This window comes from Capricornis sumatraensis, chromosome 9 (genome assembly GCF_032405125.1).
Source record: "Capricornis sumatraensis isolate serow.1 chromosome 9, serow.2, whole genome shotgun sequence".
NCBI lineage: Eukaryota > Metazoa > Chordata > Mammalia > Artiodactyla > Bovidae > Capricornis > Capricornis sumatraensis.
The window spans coordinates 34,514,162-34,532,702 of NC_091077.1; the positions used below are offsets into that span (position 1 = coordinate 34,514,162).

The 18,541-nt window shown below is 34.0% G+C and overlaps 1 protein-coding gene across 5 annotated transcripts in view; it reads right to left on the reverse strand.

Moving 5' to 3' along the window:
- Positions 1 to 18,541, reverse strand: part of DMXL1 (Dmx like 1) — a 132,029-nt gene that overhangs the window by 55,189 nt on the left and 58,299 nt on the right. For 4 of the 5 annotated variants that reach the window (XM_068980121.1, XM_068980122.1, XM_068980119.1 and 1 more), the window contains 9 exons: positions 18,015 to 18,112; positions 16,842 to 17,007; positions 15,545 to 15,806; positions 13,321 to 14,414; positions 12,665 to 12,856; positions 9,219 to 9,295; positions 7,817 to 7,944; positions 7,072 to 7,320; positions 1,804 to 1,982 (listed from right to left, as the gene is read on the reverse strand). In XM_068980121.1, coding sequence (XP_068836222.1) covers positions 1,804 to 1,982; positions 7,072 to 7,320; positions 7,817 to 7,944; positions 9,219 to 9,295; positions 12,665 to 12,856; positions 13,321 to 14,414; positions 15,545 to 15,806; positions 16,842 to 17,007; positions 18,015 to 18,112 — 2,445 coding nt within the window. The remainder of the gene's footprint in view (positions 1 to 1,803; positions 1,983 to 7,071; positions 7,321 to 7,816; positions 7,945 to 9,218; positions 9,296 to 12,664; positions 12,857 to 13,320; positions 14,415 to 15,544; positions 15,807 to 16,841; positions 17,008 to 18,014; positions 18,113 to 18,541) is intronic. The other variant, XM_068980120.1, reaches the window with a different exon arrangement.

Here is an 18,541-nt window from a genome sequence, read left to right on the forward strand (position 1 = left end):
GAAAACAGTAAAAATAATATTTAGTATACTGGTTTTTCCAGTGGTCATGTATGGATGTGAGTTGGACTGTGAAGAAAGCTGAGCGCCGAAGAATTGATGCTTTTGAACTGTGGTGTTGGAGAAGACTCTTGAGAGTCCCTTGGACTGCAAGGAGGTCCAACCAGTCCATCCTAAACAAGATCAGTCCTGGGTGCTCTTTGGAAAGACTGATGCTGAAGCTGAAACTCCAATACTTTGGCCACCTCATTTGAAGAGTTGACTCACTGGAAAAGACCCTGATGCTGGGAGGGATTGGGGGCAGGAGGGAAGGGGATGACAGAGGATGAGATGGCTGGATGGCATCACTGACTCGAAGGACATGAGTTTGGGTAAACTCAGGGAGTTGGTGATGGACAGGGAGGCCTGGCATGCTGTGGTTCATGGGGTTGCAAAGAGTTGGACACGACTGAACAACTGAACCGAACTGCAAATTAGAATCAGTGAGAATTTATAAAGTGTTTTATTTTATTTCTTTGTAAAAAATTTATCGAGAAAACTTTGAATAGTGCTGGCCTTCTAATTTTATAAAACCCAGAATACAAAGCAAGTATCTTTTCTAATTGTTAGCAAATTGTCAATTCCTTTCTTTGTATCAATATCCAACTTTTTATTGTACTTTCTATGTTGTGAAATATTACCCAGAGTTCTTTTAATGTGAAAGTTTTTTGGTTTCTTTTTTCCAATTTCAGTATCTCTAGGTCATCTCCATCCTTTGTCAAACTTTCCTCATTTATGTTGATAAGCTGGTCCTCACTAATTTTCCTTAGGTGCATATCTACAGTCTCTCAAATGACAGCAATGTTAAATCCCAGAGTTAGCTATTTTTTCTAAAACTTTATTTATATTTGATTTGAATTTTATTTCCAGTACTCACTTTTCATTTCCAGTTGCACTTGACTTTGTCAGCTAATTTCCTGTTCTGATTAGCCAGTTTTGAAAACGTCACTTGTATTTATTATGGGAGGTAGGGAGGCAAGACAACTAACTACATGCTTTTCTGTGTATGAAATGAATACTGAATAAAAGGTACTAAATGACCAATCACTAACAGACTTTGAAAGAACTGTTGTGATTGGTCACTGATCAAGCGTTGCATCTATTGTTTATATAGTGATTTGTGGACTAAGAGCTAGCAGGAAAGTCTGTACTTTATGCAATTACTCATATTGAATAAATTGTGGTAACTTTAAACTTGAACAGTATTGTTGAGGGATTGATGTTATTTAACTAAAAACTGAAATCTGAGTACATCAGGACAATGTAGGACTACAGTACAGAAAAGGAATTAGAGTTTGGATGGCACTTTGACTTCTGGCAGTCTTGATTCCTTAATCACTACCAAGTACGTTACCATTTGGAGAAGGGAAAGGTAAACCACTCCAGTATTCTTACTTGGAGAGTCCCATGGACAGAAGAACCTAGTTGGCTACAGTCTATGGGGTTGCAAAAGAGTCAGACAAGCCTGAGCAACTACCATACACATACACATTAGCATTAATGTGGCAGCCAATTTATCTTTTCATCTTCCTAAGAATGTTGCATTGTTTAAAATGTAAAAATCTTAACTTATACAAGAATTGTCTTAAAAAACAGTTGAAATATGCCCAAAATATTTTAGGATATATTCTGCGATAATTTATCCTGATAAAATGAACATTTTCTACACCTGTGTGGGAAAATATTTGGAAACACCAACAATTACACTTAAACATTTTCATTTCTGTTTAACAATACAAATCATCATTTGGATAACACTTGTATTACCTTGGCAATGAAATAGTCCCAGATACTGAGCTCAGGTGGAATGAACTTCTCTTTAACTATCAGTGTCTCCTGGCTTATTGGTGGTGAGGAAGAGGTCACTGAGGCAGATTCTCTGCAAGACATTTTTGATGGCCTAAAACGTTTGTTCTGTTTCTCTCCTTCTTCCACTAGTGAAGAAACTAATAAGAACAAAACAAAGTATTACTAAAATAAGCACAATTTTCATTGTACTGATTTCATCTATTTTTACATAAGACTTAAGGTTAAGTACAAATAAGTACATACACAAAACTGAGATTACTATGATAGTAAGGTAACTGGAGGAAGTGAGACAAAAATCATCTTGTATAGCCATCTTTGTTTTTATCTCATCTTGACCCTTACTCTCTGAATGTTCATTTATTTATTGTATATGTAAATTGTATACAGAAGAGGATGTAATATCTTCCTATAAGTGAGTCCATAATTTAGCTAAGACTATGACAGAAAAGTATCTGCATCTTTTTTTTTTTTTTTTTAAGAATTTCATGGGTCGGGGTAGGGAAAACCGTATCATGAGATGTCAATATTAATTAAAGACAATGATTTTAAGATTCTTCAGCAATCACTTGGCCTTTTATCCCCTAAAAAACTACTACTAATTTTTCATTGAAAATATTAAAAAGTTCAAACACCACCACTACTTACTAAACTGATTCAGACTTTTAGAAATGATTAGAGATAGAATTTTCTAGTCAATGGAATACAAAGAAGAGGAAGAAAATGCAGTTTTTATTATTTTAACTTCTAAACACTTTAGAGTCAATATTCCCTTATTATTTTACCTTAGAATATTAAGGGCATAAGCAAAGAAAAACAAGTTATACAAATCTTTAATCAAGACTAAGTCACAAGATGCAAATCACCAGTAGAAAATGCCTATCTCCTGGACATAGGCATGATCCAATAGATAGGGAAACAACTCCATATTGAGGCAAACTAATACTCTTCTTCAACGATTTCAGCCAGAAGTTACTCACCTTCCAAGGAATACAAGTATTTGTGCTGTAATACAATTTTGCTTTATTACTTGAAGCTACTCAGCTTGCATAAATAGCATGCTCATGCATTATATCGTTACAGCCAAGCTGACTCTAATAGAATAATTTAGTTGTTTCAGAAAAAAATAAAACAACGCACATAAAATTAGTATACTAAGAGACTGCTAAAAAGTGGTATGATTATTACATAATCTTTCAAATGACTTTAAAAAGAACCATCATATCAATGTGTAATTTTTTTCTCTGATCTTATAAACAACTGATAATCAACAAACATGTTTCTAATATATCTGTTGCATACATTTATATACATTCTAAAACTTAATGGTTTTACCAAATTCTGAGTAAAAAATTTAGAATTTCAAGGTATTTTTAATCTGTCAAAAATTAATGCTGTGTTCCAAGGTAAATGTCATTTGACTCCAATATTACTATTCTGCTTATTTTGTTTTTAGATTATAAGAAGGCATATGATGTGAACATAGATGTTTAGGGAAAAATAAAACCGAGGCTAAATTCATAGTTTTACCAAGTTTGCTATGTCATAAAAATAAGTAGAGTTTTTAAAGCAAAGTTTTGTTTTGTTTTCAGTTTTTTAAAACGGAGAAAAACATTTCAAAGTATAGTGTGTGAACCCAGGCACATGACATGAAAATGAAATTAACTACACTATGGGGAAATGTTTATAATTACAGATTCAACTTCAGAAGGAAAAAACTTATCAAACACTTCTGATGAACAAGGAGAACAGGGGGGAAATGGCAAACAGGTTCACAGTACTGAATGAAATGCTACAAGTAAAAAGACTTAGTGGTATCTCCTAGGAAACAAGAAATGACTTGAAGCTTGTCATTAGAGTAGATGCACCCACTTTTCCCTCAAACTGCAGCAAGACCTAAGACAATTTTATGGCTTAAATCATGTTGGATTCAAGTAGTCTTGAAGCTCAGGGGCACTGCAATAGAGACTATATATACTGCTGTTGGGTGCTTCACCATTTGTTTTTGAAAAAAGCTAATAATAAAATATCAAGCCATGTGCATGCCACTCTGTGGATACAAACTGACTGTACTGTTCCATTATTAAGGTAGTAAATGGCTACTTTAATAGTAATAAAAGAAAAATCAGCATTAGGGAGAAATGAAAAGAAATTTGGATATAAGAGACCTTGTGAATTACAAGGGGCATCAAGAAGCTAGAAAGTGGGTTAACAAAAACTAAATTATGCATGGGAATTAATGATAATTCTTTCATCTGCAAGTATTATGAAACATAACAGAAATTCTTAAAATATTTTGCTTTGCTTTATAAATGCAATAAAAAGCAAAAGTATGGATTTCTAACTGTTAACAGAAAAAAAAAGTAATTTTTCAAAAATTGATACTGCTCAACTATCTACTTTAAAAGTTTACCATAATAACAAAATAACTCCATGAACATACACTCAGACTAGTTTTAATTAATTAGAGAAAAGCAAATCCCATATTAACATATGTGGAAATCACAAAGTAAATTAAGTTTGATGAAAAATACTGATTTATGTACAATAACATTTTTGTTAAGAATTCTGACCTGCCAAGCTAGTCTAATAAAAATCATCTACCATTTTCTCATATTACAATGCTTAAGTCATATTTAAATTTTATATCATTAACAGTACATTAACTATATAATAGACTTGTAGAGAGAAAAATAATTTAGTTCATAAGACCATTTTTATAAAGTATTCTAGAATCAGAATTTATACCAGAACAAGGAAAACAGTGACTTTTAAAAACTTCACAGTACTAAGTGATGAAAAAACTTTTTAAAAGATTTTCAGGAGTTATAAGGAAAGTATTTCATCTTCAATATACAATACATTGATATTGAATAGCTGAATAGGTTGTCAGGAAAATGAAATGTTCTAGACTTATCCGTTTTCATTTTGCTATACTTAAACACTAAAAAAATATATATATATACATTATTTTTCACTGAATTCAGATCAACTTTTTTAACACATCTTTTTATTTCCTTGGTCAACAATATATACTGAATATTATCTAATGCAACTACACTCCTGGGACATCATGATTACATTTAATAGTAACTGAAACACGCAAGGCTACTTACTTACAACTGAAAATTTATCAAGCTGCTGTGCTGCTTTAGTTGGTGTGCTTTCAGAACAACATAATAATGCCTACAAAAACTGAGATTTCAGAACTTTGCCTTACACTGAAAGTCACTGCCGCTTGTCCCTTTGCCAATTTTCTGTTCTCAGATTTTGTCTCTCCAACTGTCAGTTTATCTGCCTCACAGGGACTGCTACTTCTAATTACTACTGCTGCCTTTGCTATTTACTATCTTCACTTCTTCCCTTTTTTCTGTTTTTCTATTTTTTTCTACTAGCTCCTTTACAAACTAAATCAGCTTTAGAAACAGCATGCCTTGGCTTCATCATTAAATGAGTGTACTCTTTTTCTTCTAGTTAGCACACTGATTAATCATATCATGCATGTTTTCTGTAAATGCTCTTTCAGTTACATCCATGATGGATTGTATTCAGAATAGTTGCTGGGTTCTTATCGACAGATGAGCAACACAAAATTTATATGCGGCTATACCCAGCCTCACCACTGAGTAAACCATGTTTTAAGTATCCTGTATTATTTGGACACCATGTCCCAATCCAAGAGGTTAAATATACAGACACAGATAATTTTTTTCACTTTGATTATTTAGGATTTGATAAGTGGTGAGATAAGAGTTTATTACATGGTATTTACAACTAAAAACAGCTAAATCTGAGTGGTTAAACAAAGAACAACCTGGACTTCAAGTAAAGCTGTTTATGTATCTGTGCTCAGAAATGTTCTAGAATTGTTAAAATTGAGACTTGCTGACTGGTTAGTAAGAATGTATTTTTAATTTTTCATAAGTGTGTGGACATTCTATTTCAAGAATTTATACCCTTTATAACATTTTACATTAACAAGATCACAGTTTTCACTTTCAGTAAGCCTATAAACTGTACTCCCTCTTAGACTTTGAAAGTTCTTTAAAAGAATTTAAATATCTGAAGTCAAGTATATATTCCAATGTGAATTTCATGTTAGTCTTTTCTATTTTCATCCATATAAAAAATTAAGCACTGGAAATTACTCTTTAAAAATTTCAAAGGAAACATTATAGAAATTAAAATATCATTTAAAATTTGAAAGCCAAAATTATCACATATGGGCTAATAAATCACAAAAAGAAAACAAAGGCAGAAAACATCATGATTTTTTTCAGGTCAAAAAGCTTTCAATCTTTAAATAAATATATATAGTTTTAACACTACCAAGTTTAGAAAAGATAATAGAATTGTTTAAAATATTTACTTTACATGGTATTATGAACACTTAGAAATCCAAAATCTCTAATGGCCAGAATCATGATACGCAAACATAAAGCAGCCTTATTTGAAATGTTTTTCCAGTCACTTCAAGCCATAGTCTGATTTACCACGATTAGCACTGACATTTCTTTATTTTTACCCATTTAAAAATACATTAAAGTATAAGGAATAGAAAACATCGAAATGAAGAACTAGAGCAGAATAAAAGAAGCAGGGATGGTTTTCTAAAATGCTAATCATTGTTTTAAATCAAAAATATGACTTGATTAATGGAAAATTTTCAATTTTCTAAGTGCCAAACAAAATAAAATCGGCCCACTGTATCCCAACCCTTCCAAAACAACACAAAGCAAGCTGAACTGTAAAAGCCTATTTCTAAAGCTAGTATCTTGCCTGCAAGACTGGGAGGGCTATGAGAACTGATGGTTGAAAGAGCTTTGGAAAAGCCCACACACTCCATGGAGAATACCACTACCTGGTGGGGGCTAGGCATAGCAAAGTACCTTCCTGCCAAAAAAAGAAGAGAGAATCTGTATTTGGGATAGAACAAAAACCAATGTTACAGTATTTTTCAAAACAAATGAAAATTTCAATAGTAAAAGATTTTAAATTACATTAGATAGTTCTAATCACTGGTGTACCAGTATCTTAAAGTTTAATAATTACACCAGAAACTTCATACTGTATGTTTTCCATAAAACTATTTATTCATGCTCTAAGAAAATGGTCTGTAACATACTTTCCTGTGAATAAATTAAAATGTAATTACATTTAACAAAGTTATCATTCAGATAAATAAAGTGGTAGCCTTCAAAAATAAAGTAAAACAGATTAAAAACTAACCAGGTAAAGCTTTTGAGTGTGCTTGCTCTTTGCTGGGAACACGCGCACCTCCACCAAATACAGCAGACCACATTTTTTCATTTAGAGGGTGGGCCACAATCCGAAATAATTCGTTACTAGAATGTGTTGCCAAGCCATGGATGAACAGACTAAGATACACTGCTGTGAGAATCTCACAAAGCAAGATCGTAAGTCCTGACTGGGCTTCCTCCCCAGAAGAATTCAAAAGTTGAACTAGAGAAGTTATTCCTAGGAGAAAGAACAAATATAGCTACCATTAGCTACCACTGACAGTAAATTTAATAAATAAAAAATTAACTAAATTCCTAATTTTTGAAAAAATGTTATAGCATCAGGATAAAAATATTTTCTTCCACAGTTTCATAGACCACTAGAGGTTACTGCAGTTAATGCGTAAGTGTTGAGCTATCTGTTCAATTTACACAGACATTGGAAATAACAATGTTTTTCTATTACAACAAAAGCAAAAGTATAAAACATGATATGACAAAACATTTGAGTTATTTTAGTACTATGATAAAGGAAAAACTAATGTTATATAACTGGATAATTTGTAGTAAATGATGAATAATGAATTGGAATCAATTCTAACAATACTTAACAATGATTATCACACAGCAAAACCAAACCAGACCTACTTTTTCCTCATCTGATTAAGTTCAATAAAGCTAAGAAAAAACTTGTGTGTATATATATATACATATATATATATAACTTTTTATACCTGGCCATTGAGCTGGTGATGTATTGGGAGTTATGGCTTCATCTAAGCTTCCTGTTTTTAAGGAATGTCGATGGGGAAGCAGTACTGTCTGATACACCATTCCAGTAAACTGATTTGTTTGAAATGAACTGAGAGAAAAAAAATTTAAATAATAACTATCTATAGTGACCTCCAATTGCAATGAAACAATAATAACAAAGAATGACCTAAAATGAATTTCACATTTAATATTTCTATGTTTGAGATCTAACATTTAGAGTAATTTAAATACAAGCTTTTGAGTATTAGTTATACTGCTTTACATCTAAGTACTATACTGTATACTCTAGTACTCTAATAAAACAAAGTGTCCTTTAAATTTTCTAAATTAAAACAGATATGATAGTTTTTACATATACTTACTGAAAGTCATAAAATACTTACAAATGAGAAAACTATTATTGACCACAAATAGGAAGCTTATATATCACAAAGGTATATAATTTATATATATCAATAACAAAGTTGAAAACAAAGTCAGTTTAGGTTCAATTTGATATTTAATGGCTAGTCTACCCTACGTCAGGGTAGGCTATATCAGGTATACACACCAGTAGCAGAAGTTTAATGAAAAACATGGAAGAATGAATTAGTGTCTGGAAAATGAAGCTAGGATTTCTTATGAAATGAAGCAAAAATAAAAGAAATAAATAGATCATTTAAGAGGAAACCTAAAAGAAAAAAGAGATCCACAAGTTCTAATATCTGTCTCATAAAAGGAAAGAGAAGAGAGAAGATAAAATACTTGAAGAAATAGAATAAGAGAACTGCGAAGAAAGATATAACCCCACAGTGTCCAACATGTTTCAAAAGCCTAGAAAAATTACAGTGAAACCTTAGGACATAAAGAAGAAAATCATAAACATCAAGGGGAGTGTAAAATTTTTCTCAGTTCCAAGCCAGTCACTCCCTCCTCTGTGTTCCCTGAGCCTTTTACTGTTTATCATGTCTATCATGATTGATGATAGAGGACAAATCATTTAAGTATGATGTCATACTACATATCATTTATAAGTTTATATGTTTGTCTCTAACTAGCATGACTTTAAGGAAGGAGATCTTATTCCAGTGATATCACAATGTATAGCATTAGGCAGTGATCAATAAAAGGCAGTTAAATAAGTTAATTGTAAAGAGTTTAACTTGAGATGCATTTGCCATAAAGACAAATGCTAAAACTTCAAAGATGAAAAAAAATGACTCAACATTTCTCCATATGCTTTTTGCATTAGCTAAATTGGACTGCTGTATACATATTCCTAAAGCAAGAGCATACCTTGTATGCTGTATACATATTCCTAAAGCAAGAGCAAACTTCAGCAGTTACTACAAACATTCTAAAATTTCACAAGAAGATATTTACCTGTAATTATGACCACCACAAAGGCACTGATAAATACAAGCAGAAAGTGAGGCTGCTAAAGTATGCATTACATATACCTGCGGGAAAAAAAACCCCACAAAATTAATTTATAACTTTTAAAAACCGAACTTTTTTCAAGGCCTAATATAATTAGCATTTTTTAAAAAGATGAAAAAACTATTCTGCCCTAATAAATATTTCCTCTTTTTCCTTAATACTCATTTCTGTCTGGAGACATCTCGCTACAAATACACACACACACACACAAATAAAACCTGAAGCCTCTGGCAGTAATTATAAAATACACAACTGCTACCTAATTTCTATTTTAAGGGCAAATAGACTATTCAAAAAAACAGGCTCTTGATCTAATCATCAAGTATGATACTCTCTTGTGCAGACTAAAATCTAACTGCTATTTTTCCTTCAATTATCAATAGACATGTGACATGAATTAAAGCCAAGGAGAGCATCAAATAAACAAAGACAACAAAGACCACATATGAGTTCAGTTCAGTTCAGTTCACCGCTCCGTCGTGTCCGACTCTTTGAACCCCATGAATCACAGCACGCCAGGCCTCCCTGTCCATCACCAACTCCCGGAGTTTACTCAGACTCACGTCCATCGAGTTGGTGATGCCATCCAGCCATCTCATCCTCTGTCGTCCCCTTTTCCTCCTGCTCCCAATCCCTCCCAGCATCAGTCTTTTACAATGAGTCAACTCTTCGCATGAGGTGGCCAAAGTACTGGAGTTTCAGCTTCAGCATCATTCCCTCCAAAGAACACCCAGGGCTGATCTCCTTCAGAATGGACTGGCTGGATCTCCTTGCAGTCTAAGGGACTCTCAAGAGTCTTCTCTAATACCACAGTTCAAAAGCATCAATTCTTCGGGGCTCAGCTTTCTTCACAGTCCAACTCTCACATCCATACATGACCACAGGAAAATCCATAGCCTTGACTAGATGGACCTTTGTTAGCAATGTAATGTCTCTGCTTTTGAATATGCTATCTAGGTTGGTCATAACTTTCCTTCCAAGGAGTAAGCGTCTTTTAATTTCATGGCTGCAACCACCATCTGCAGTGATTTTGGAGCCCCAAAAAATAAAGTCTGACACTGTTTCCACTGTTTCCCCATCTATTTCCCATGAAGTGATGGGACCAGATGCCATGATCTTCATTTTCTGAATGTTGAGCTCTAACCCAACTTTTTCACTCTCCTCTTTCACTTTCATCAAGAGGCTTTTTAGCTCCTCTTCACTTTCTGGCATAAGGGTGGTGTCATCTGCATATCTGAAGTTATTGATATTTCACCCGGAAATCTTGATTCCAGCTTGTGCTTCCAGCCCAGCGTTTCTCATGATGTACTCTGCATATAAGTTAAATAAGCAGGGTGACAATATATAGCCTTGACGTAGTCCTTTTCCTATTTGGAACCAGTCTGTTGTTCCATGTCCAGTTCTAACTGTTGCTTCCTGACCTGCATATAGGTTTCTCAAATGGCAGACTTGCAAAAATAATATTTTCTAGCTTCTCTAACCAAAAGGCAGAGTCTGTCTCTCCACTTAATGAGTTTGGGCTTACTTGTGACTTGGTTTTTGCAAGAGGACACAGCAAAAGTGATGTGTTATTTCTGAACCTAGTTCTCTAAAAGCCTTGCAAATTCTACTCTGGCTCTTTAAACCCCTGAAACCACTATATGAAATAACGCAGGTGAAATGGTTAACTTTATGTGTCCATCTGCCTGGGCCAAGGGGTGTGTAGACACTAGGTCAAATGTTAAACATGTATAATACCATGTAAGAAACGAATTGCCAGTCTAGGTTCAATGCAGGATACAGGATGCTTGGGGCTGGTGCACTGGGACGACCCAGAGAGATGGTATGTGGAGGGAGGTGGGAGGGGGGTTCAGACTGGGAACTCATGTACACCCGTGGTGGATTCATGTTGATGTATGGCAAAACCAATACGGTATTGTAAAGTAAAATAAAGTAAAATTTTTTAAAAAAAATAAAAAAAATGTTATTCTACATTTGTCTGTTAGGGTGATTTTGGATGAGATTAACATTTGAATTAGTAGTCTGTGAGTGGGCCTTACCCAATCAATTGACATACCTGAATAGAACAAAAAGGCTGAGTATGAGGGAACTTCTGCTTGGCTGCACTGAGCTGGGACACTGCTGGCCTTCTACTTTCAGACAAGAATTGAAACAACGGCTCTTCTTGCATCTCAGGCTTGCTGGTATTTGGACTGGAACTTAGACTGTCAGTTACCCTGGCTCTCAGGCCTTTGGACTCAGACTGGAACTACATGATCTATTCTCCTGGTTCTCCAGCATGCCGACAGAAGATCTTGAGACTTCTCAGCCTCCATAATGAAGTGAGTCAATTGCTTAAAATAAGCCTCTTTCTATAAACACACCCTCCACCCCCTTTTGATTCTATTTCTTTAGAGAACACAGCCTAATACTCTAAGCATGCCTACTGGCGGCTGAGACACATCTCTGAGTCTCCGGCCATCCTAACATCTCCTGACAGTCTTGCAGATGGCCCACCAACCACCAGAAAGTAAATGAGGCCATCTTAGGTCATCCAGAGTCCAGCCAACATGCTTGCTGACCAAAGACAAATGAGGTATCCAGCCATCAATCCAGCCAGCCCAGACTAGAAGAACTGATGAGCCAACCCACAGAATCCTGGGCAAAATAAAGCATAGCTATTTTTAGCTATTAATGCTAATGTTTCAGGGTGGTTTTTAAGCAGCAGAAGCTGATATATCAGGGATGTGTTTATTATTAAAGTTAAATATGGAATGAAATTTGCTTAAAATTAGCATAATCTGAGGAAAATTAAATTTCTAATTCTATAATATGCAATGTGGGCATTTATTCTACTGGGTAGTACAAGATATAAAGTGGCAAAATTAATTTATAAGGATTAGGTTATCCAGGAGGGTAAAACTGTAAGAGAGGCTACCATTAAACAAGAAGAAAATGGAAACAGAATGATATCACAGCTTGTGAGGTAGGACAGAATCAGATGACTGACTATGAGAAAGAAAAAAAAAAAGAGATACTTACATACTAGTTCTTTAACACAATATTGTTTCTGTCTCTAAAAAACAACCAGCTTTTTTTTTTTGGCTAAGTGTACACTAAAGAATTACTCATAAAAGCACACATACATACTATTATTCTTACCTAAATGAAATGGTTAAATAAGATAAAATGAAGTTAAAAAATGAAGTACCCTTTGGGTAAATAATACAGGTAAAATGAGCCTTACCTACAGTCAAGTTTTCTTTGATCAAAATCAATACAAACTTGGCTACGTAACAATCACTAAGCATAGGATGATGTTTAACTCATTTATAAAAAGCCTTAACACTTACCTTTAGCTTTATGACAGTATATAGGTTAATTAAATGTTTGAAACCAAACATACTTACTTTATTGCTCTGGATATCAGGATGGGGTGGTGAATCAAAGTTAATTATGGCATGTAGAATATCATGTGTTAGATTACTAAGGTGCAACAATGGATTGGCAACAACTGTTTTGGCACTGGCTGTACGAGCAAAGAGGAGAGGTACTGAGGTCTGTTCTGAAAGAGGGCTAGGAAATATTGGTTCTGCTGTTTCCTAAAAACAAAGGGAAAAAAGGTTAATCAACTATTTATAGTTATAATCCATTACTTAAGTAAGTCTGGGGTCTCTTTGAAAAACTTCAGAATGATTCAAAATTAAAAGCAAAACTGAAACTTTTACAGAGTTTGAAGGGACCTGAGGTGGTCAACCTTCCACCGATTATAATGAATAACGATGGGATAATACTCTTTCATTATCACCTCGCAAAGCCTTCATGTAAGACCATTTAATATGAACTAAGCAGACCTTAGGGTCTGACATGAAACTGTCCTGAAGCCTCAATACATTCACAACTCTAGAAATTCACAATATGAAGTGCCACAAAAAAGTAGCATTCCTTAAAGTAACCATAATTAAGACAATCAACAATTTAAATATTTAAAAGCTAAAAAAAGCAATCTCAAAAACTGTTTTTCATAAAAGTACTATTTTGACTGGTTATCATATAAGCTACATACCTGCTGAGATTCTTGTAAAAGCAAAATCAATTCCATTCTCACAGATGCAAGACCCCCACCATGGGATCCATGAAGTATGCAGTAACTAAGAAACATCCTCAAGAGAGACTGATATTTCAAAAGCCATTGTCTTTTTTCCTGAAAATTTTCTCTCAGTTGTTTCACTTTTGTTTGCTGAAGCAAATCTTCAGCATCCTCATTTAGTTCAATTGCATCTCCATTTTTGCCAAATGCAGACTGTACTTCCTCAGGATCGGAACAATAGTCACAAGTTCTCTGAAGGGCTATCACCTCTTTTTCAAGCCAGTGGTATAGCTGATATCGCAGTTTTCCACCATCTATTTCACAGCCAGTAGATAAAGTACGAAGCTCTACTGTGAGAATCTTTAAACAAGCTCTAAATTTTAACTGAACTGCAATTACATCTTCTGATGGATTTAAAATGTCATTTTCATCTAATGCACTGAGAGATTCTGTGTAATTAGAACTTGTTTCATCCACTTTTTTCCCAATTTTTCCCTCTAAAGGTTTTAGTTCTTTCATTGAAAGTGGGACATCCTCATTTTCTTCATCGTTATCACTGTCCCATTTTAATTCTAAAGAGTCATCCTGAAATACAATACTTGGTTGGCTCCAGTCAAAAGAAAGAGTGGAGTTTGATTGCTTCTCTGAGGAACCCTCTGAAGAAGATCCAAAACCATTCATTAGTGATTGTGACCAATCAATCGCTGAAGACTTATCTTCCCTTGCATCCAATTTTAATGGAGAAGAAGGAGAACAGTCTTTACTAGTATCCAAAAAGCTAGATATTCTACAAAAAGGTTTTGTTTTCTTGATGACTTTTGGCATCTTTGATAACACCTCCAAAGCCAGCATAGGGCAGCCAGCTTTTAAATGAGCACTGGCAGTAGTAAAAAATAATCTTCTTTCACTTAAATTAATTGTTCCTGCTAGTCCACTTTTTCCCGTTAAACTCATGTGTGTGGAAAATGCATCAGATGATCCAAAATGACGTCTCAGCAAAAGAGGATGTGTTCTTAGGTAATTGTAAAAATTAAAAACTGCAGGATTGCAGGCTGACATCATGACTTGATCTGAAAGAAAATTCATTTCATGAGCCAAGAAAAATTCTTCAAGAGTTGTGCGTGTGGCCCCTTTTCTCTATCATGATACCAGTATCTACCTGGTCTTATGAGAAAAATTTAGAAGACCACACTAATACATAGCATTGAATAGACAAGAACACATTTGTAATGAAAGTGTTCTAACACAGTAGGAAAACAAAGGTTTGCTGATTTCACATCTCTTCAAGTAACAATCTGAGGTATTTTAAAACATAGTTCTTTTTCCCCTCCTTTCCTGCATACAACTTCTCAGTCTGCTTTGCTAGATCTTCCTCACCTTCTCTGCTTTGAAATGCTGAGTGTCCAAGAGTTCAGTACTTGACTTCTTCTTTATCTACATTCCCTGGCTGAACACCTACAGCCCCATGGCTTTAAATACTACCTCTATGTGATAACCTGCACATCTCTAGTTCTAGTCCCAACTCCAACCTGTGAATCTAGAACACTATATCCAAAGGTCTACATTATATTTCCACTTACATGTACATAATCATGCCTCAAGGCCTTTTTATTTACTGTGCCCTTGGCCTAAAAATTACTCTTTACTCAGATATCTGCATTGGCTGATTACTCACTCATTTCAATTGGATTTGATGTCAAAGGTTACTTTATCTGAGAAGCCTTTTCTATCTAGAGCAACACTCCCTAAGATGTGCTCCTATCCCTCCCACTATCATTTACCCAGTGCTTAAACTAAAAACCCAGGAGTTAAACTTGACTTTCATTCCCTTCAGATTCCATATCCAATTCAGTCCTATCTAGTCAACATTAAAATTATAGTCCAAATCCAACCACTTTTCTTTCACTGTATATCACTAATTTCTTCAAAACATTTATATTCAATGTTGATAACATCTATGTTCAATACACTGATTTCATAAAAACAGAAAATTCAAAGCCCTTGGCTTTCAAAGGATTTAACTTTCTGGGAGGGCAAGAGGCAGGTAATAAACTGTATACATAACTCTGTGTCCCCAACTAAACCATAAAGTCTTGGACCATTTATGTCTTCAATTTGCTTTGCATTATCCTTAGCATCCAACAGTGTGTTCTGAACCTGGTAAACTCTTAATAAGTAAGATCTTAGAAGTGTAGCTTACCATCATCCTTTGTGATAGGTTGCTTTATTAATGTTTCCAGAGCACTACTATAATCTTCTAAAATCCAATATGCCATACTTCGAAGGAAAGGATCGTAATGCATATTTATATTCAACAAGTTGAGTTCACTGACAGGAGAATCAATTCCCAGAATTTTTTTACGTAAAATAGATTTATATGTTGCAGATGTATCAAATTCAGACTCATAGAGTCTTGCTATTACAAGAGCCAACTGAATGTCATTCAGTTTCTCAAGACATACCTTCAAAAAGAAGAAATATTGTTTATAAATAAGGGTATCTTTTGTTTTAAGGTAAAAGACTCAAACTGACTCATTAATAACTACATGAACATAAGCTTTAATAATATCTGAAATTAGTAAACAAGGATAATAAGTAAAACATGCTGCTTACTTCAGCAAATCCACTTGACAACACTTATGTTAATTTAACTGGTAGTACTAAGTGGTGGTGGTGGTGGTTTAGGTAGTACTAAGTATACATTTGCAAAAAGACTTAGTCTAACAGAAAAAGACTGAATAATTCTTAATAACATCAATTTAAATGACATATTTTATTTTATCCTTGAGATTTCACTCTTTCCCATCCACCTCAGTAGACTAATAGTTTCCAAATCAAAAAAGCTGTTTTGAATCATTTGTATGAAACTCTGAGCAAAAGGACAATTTGAGATAGAAATGTTATATTTTAAATATTTATAACTTTCTATAAGGTTATTTGCGAAGGTTGATCAACTAATACAGAGCCAAATATAGGTCCAAATATATTTAAAGTGATGAGGCTTCCCCAGTAGCTCAGAAGTAAAGAATCCGCCTGCAATGCAGGAGACTGAGGCTTGATCCCTGGGTGGGAAAGATATCCTGGAGAAGGGCACGGCAACCCACTCCAGTATTCTTGCCTGAAGAAACCCATGGACAGAGAAGACTGGTGGGCTACAGTCCATACATTCACACATGACTTAAGCAGCTCAGTGCACGCACACGTTTAAAATGATAGGACAAATTTTTTATTTTTTTAACCTGTTCATAAATATTCTTAGGAGGCAGATCAACTCCCTATATCAGCCAACACAACCGGGTTAATTTTAATTCTGTATAAATATCATTCAAGCTAAATGACAAAATTTTAAAGTCACTTTTAAGTATTACCAGTTACTTTATGCATTAAGCCTTGTGTTAGTTCCATTATACTTAAGTTGAAATTAAAAAAAAAAAATTTAAACCATAAAGAGCTTAAAAGGATGACAATGATATTTTTTTTTTAAAAATCACTCATACCTCAATTGCATCTCTGAGGCAACCAGCTAAAAGAAAAAATGCTGCTGAATGTTCAAATCGTTGTTTTCCTAACAAAGAAAAAGCATTCTTTAAAGCTGCTTTACGCCATCTCTCATCCTCAAAATTGTTTCCAAAAAACTGTGTCATCTTGGAGTCTTTTTGGGATCTACAAAGAAAAATAAAGTAAGAAAATTTTGGAACGTAAAGTTTCTACATCAGAACCAACTTTATGAAGTTAGCCACTTAGAGGTTAAAACTCAAAAAGAAACAATTACCAGTTCATAAATTAGTACACGTTTCTTTTCTGAGCAAAAAGAACATTTATGGTAAACATTTACTTTTTCACATAAATTTCAGCGATTACTGAAAAAAAATTCTTTTAAATTACAAAGAAAACTGCATTAGCAGCAGTTTGAGAAATCATTTTTAAATCTATACAAAATATATAATTTATATTAAATTCTATGTTACTTTACCATTTAATCAATCGCCTGTACATACTCCCAACTGCCCACCTGAGGATGACTTTGATGATAAAAATCATCATCACCAAGGAATCTGTCCTCAAGTAAAACTTTTAAGAGACTAAAATCTAGTCTCTGAAAAAACTGACTGACATCACGATTTTCACCAAAGGTTGCTGTTCATACGGATACACCTAGACTGAAGCCCAAATGAAGAGTGAACTATTTATGGCCATCACATTCACCAAGCCTAGCTGAGGACAAGTGAATGAGAAAAATTCTAAATGATCCCAGCTCAAGAATGGGGTCAGGGCCCTTAGGAAAAGAGTGGTTTGGAAGGTTAAGTCTGGTCCAAAAGCTCCTCCTGACAGGGCAGAGGGTAGATGCATTTTCAAAGCTCCACCAATTCATCTTCTTCCCCGTTCTAGATAGAAGTTTCCAGTTTAGTTCTTTGTCCTAACAGAGCATCATAAGACGTTATTAAAATAAGCAAAAAGATGTTTTTCTGGACTGATAAACCTAAAAAAAACTGAATGTGACCTCATCAACATTCTTTCACTCTGGTAGACACCTGGGCTTCTTTCACATGAAGTCTGCTAAATACAAAAATAACTAACAATCTACATGAACCACACTAACAAGCATAATAAATCTTTACTTCATACTTTTTATGGAAAGTTTTTCATTTTGAAGCAGTTTTCTCACCTACCTATATAATCCCCAAATCACTGCTTTCTTTTTCATTGCTAGGTAAAAAATGGCAGCATCTAAAGGATCATTCTTTTTATAAAAGGCTGCTTTGGCTACCTGTAATTAGAAAGTATTGGTCAAAAAAACGAATAATAATAATAAAGTATTGGTCAAAATTTCACAGAAATAGTTTTAAGTAAACAAATAATTTCCTTTATATATAAACTGTCATACATTCTCTACTTAAATGTTCAATAAATTAAAAAAATATGTGAATGAACACATGCATATGTATATGTAAACTTATTTATTTATAATTACAAAAGTAATCAAGGTCACAAAGAGGTGGAAATAGGACTAAGCTTTCCATGACAAGCTCTTGAGTACTGCTTTATTTTCCTAAATGTGCATATATACTATTTGTAAAAGACAGATGTATACTACTAAATAAATATATCAACCAGCAATTTAAGAATTAGAATATAAATTTTTAAAAATTATATTAACATGCTATCCTGAAATATAAAGACTACTTAAAAGGATTTT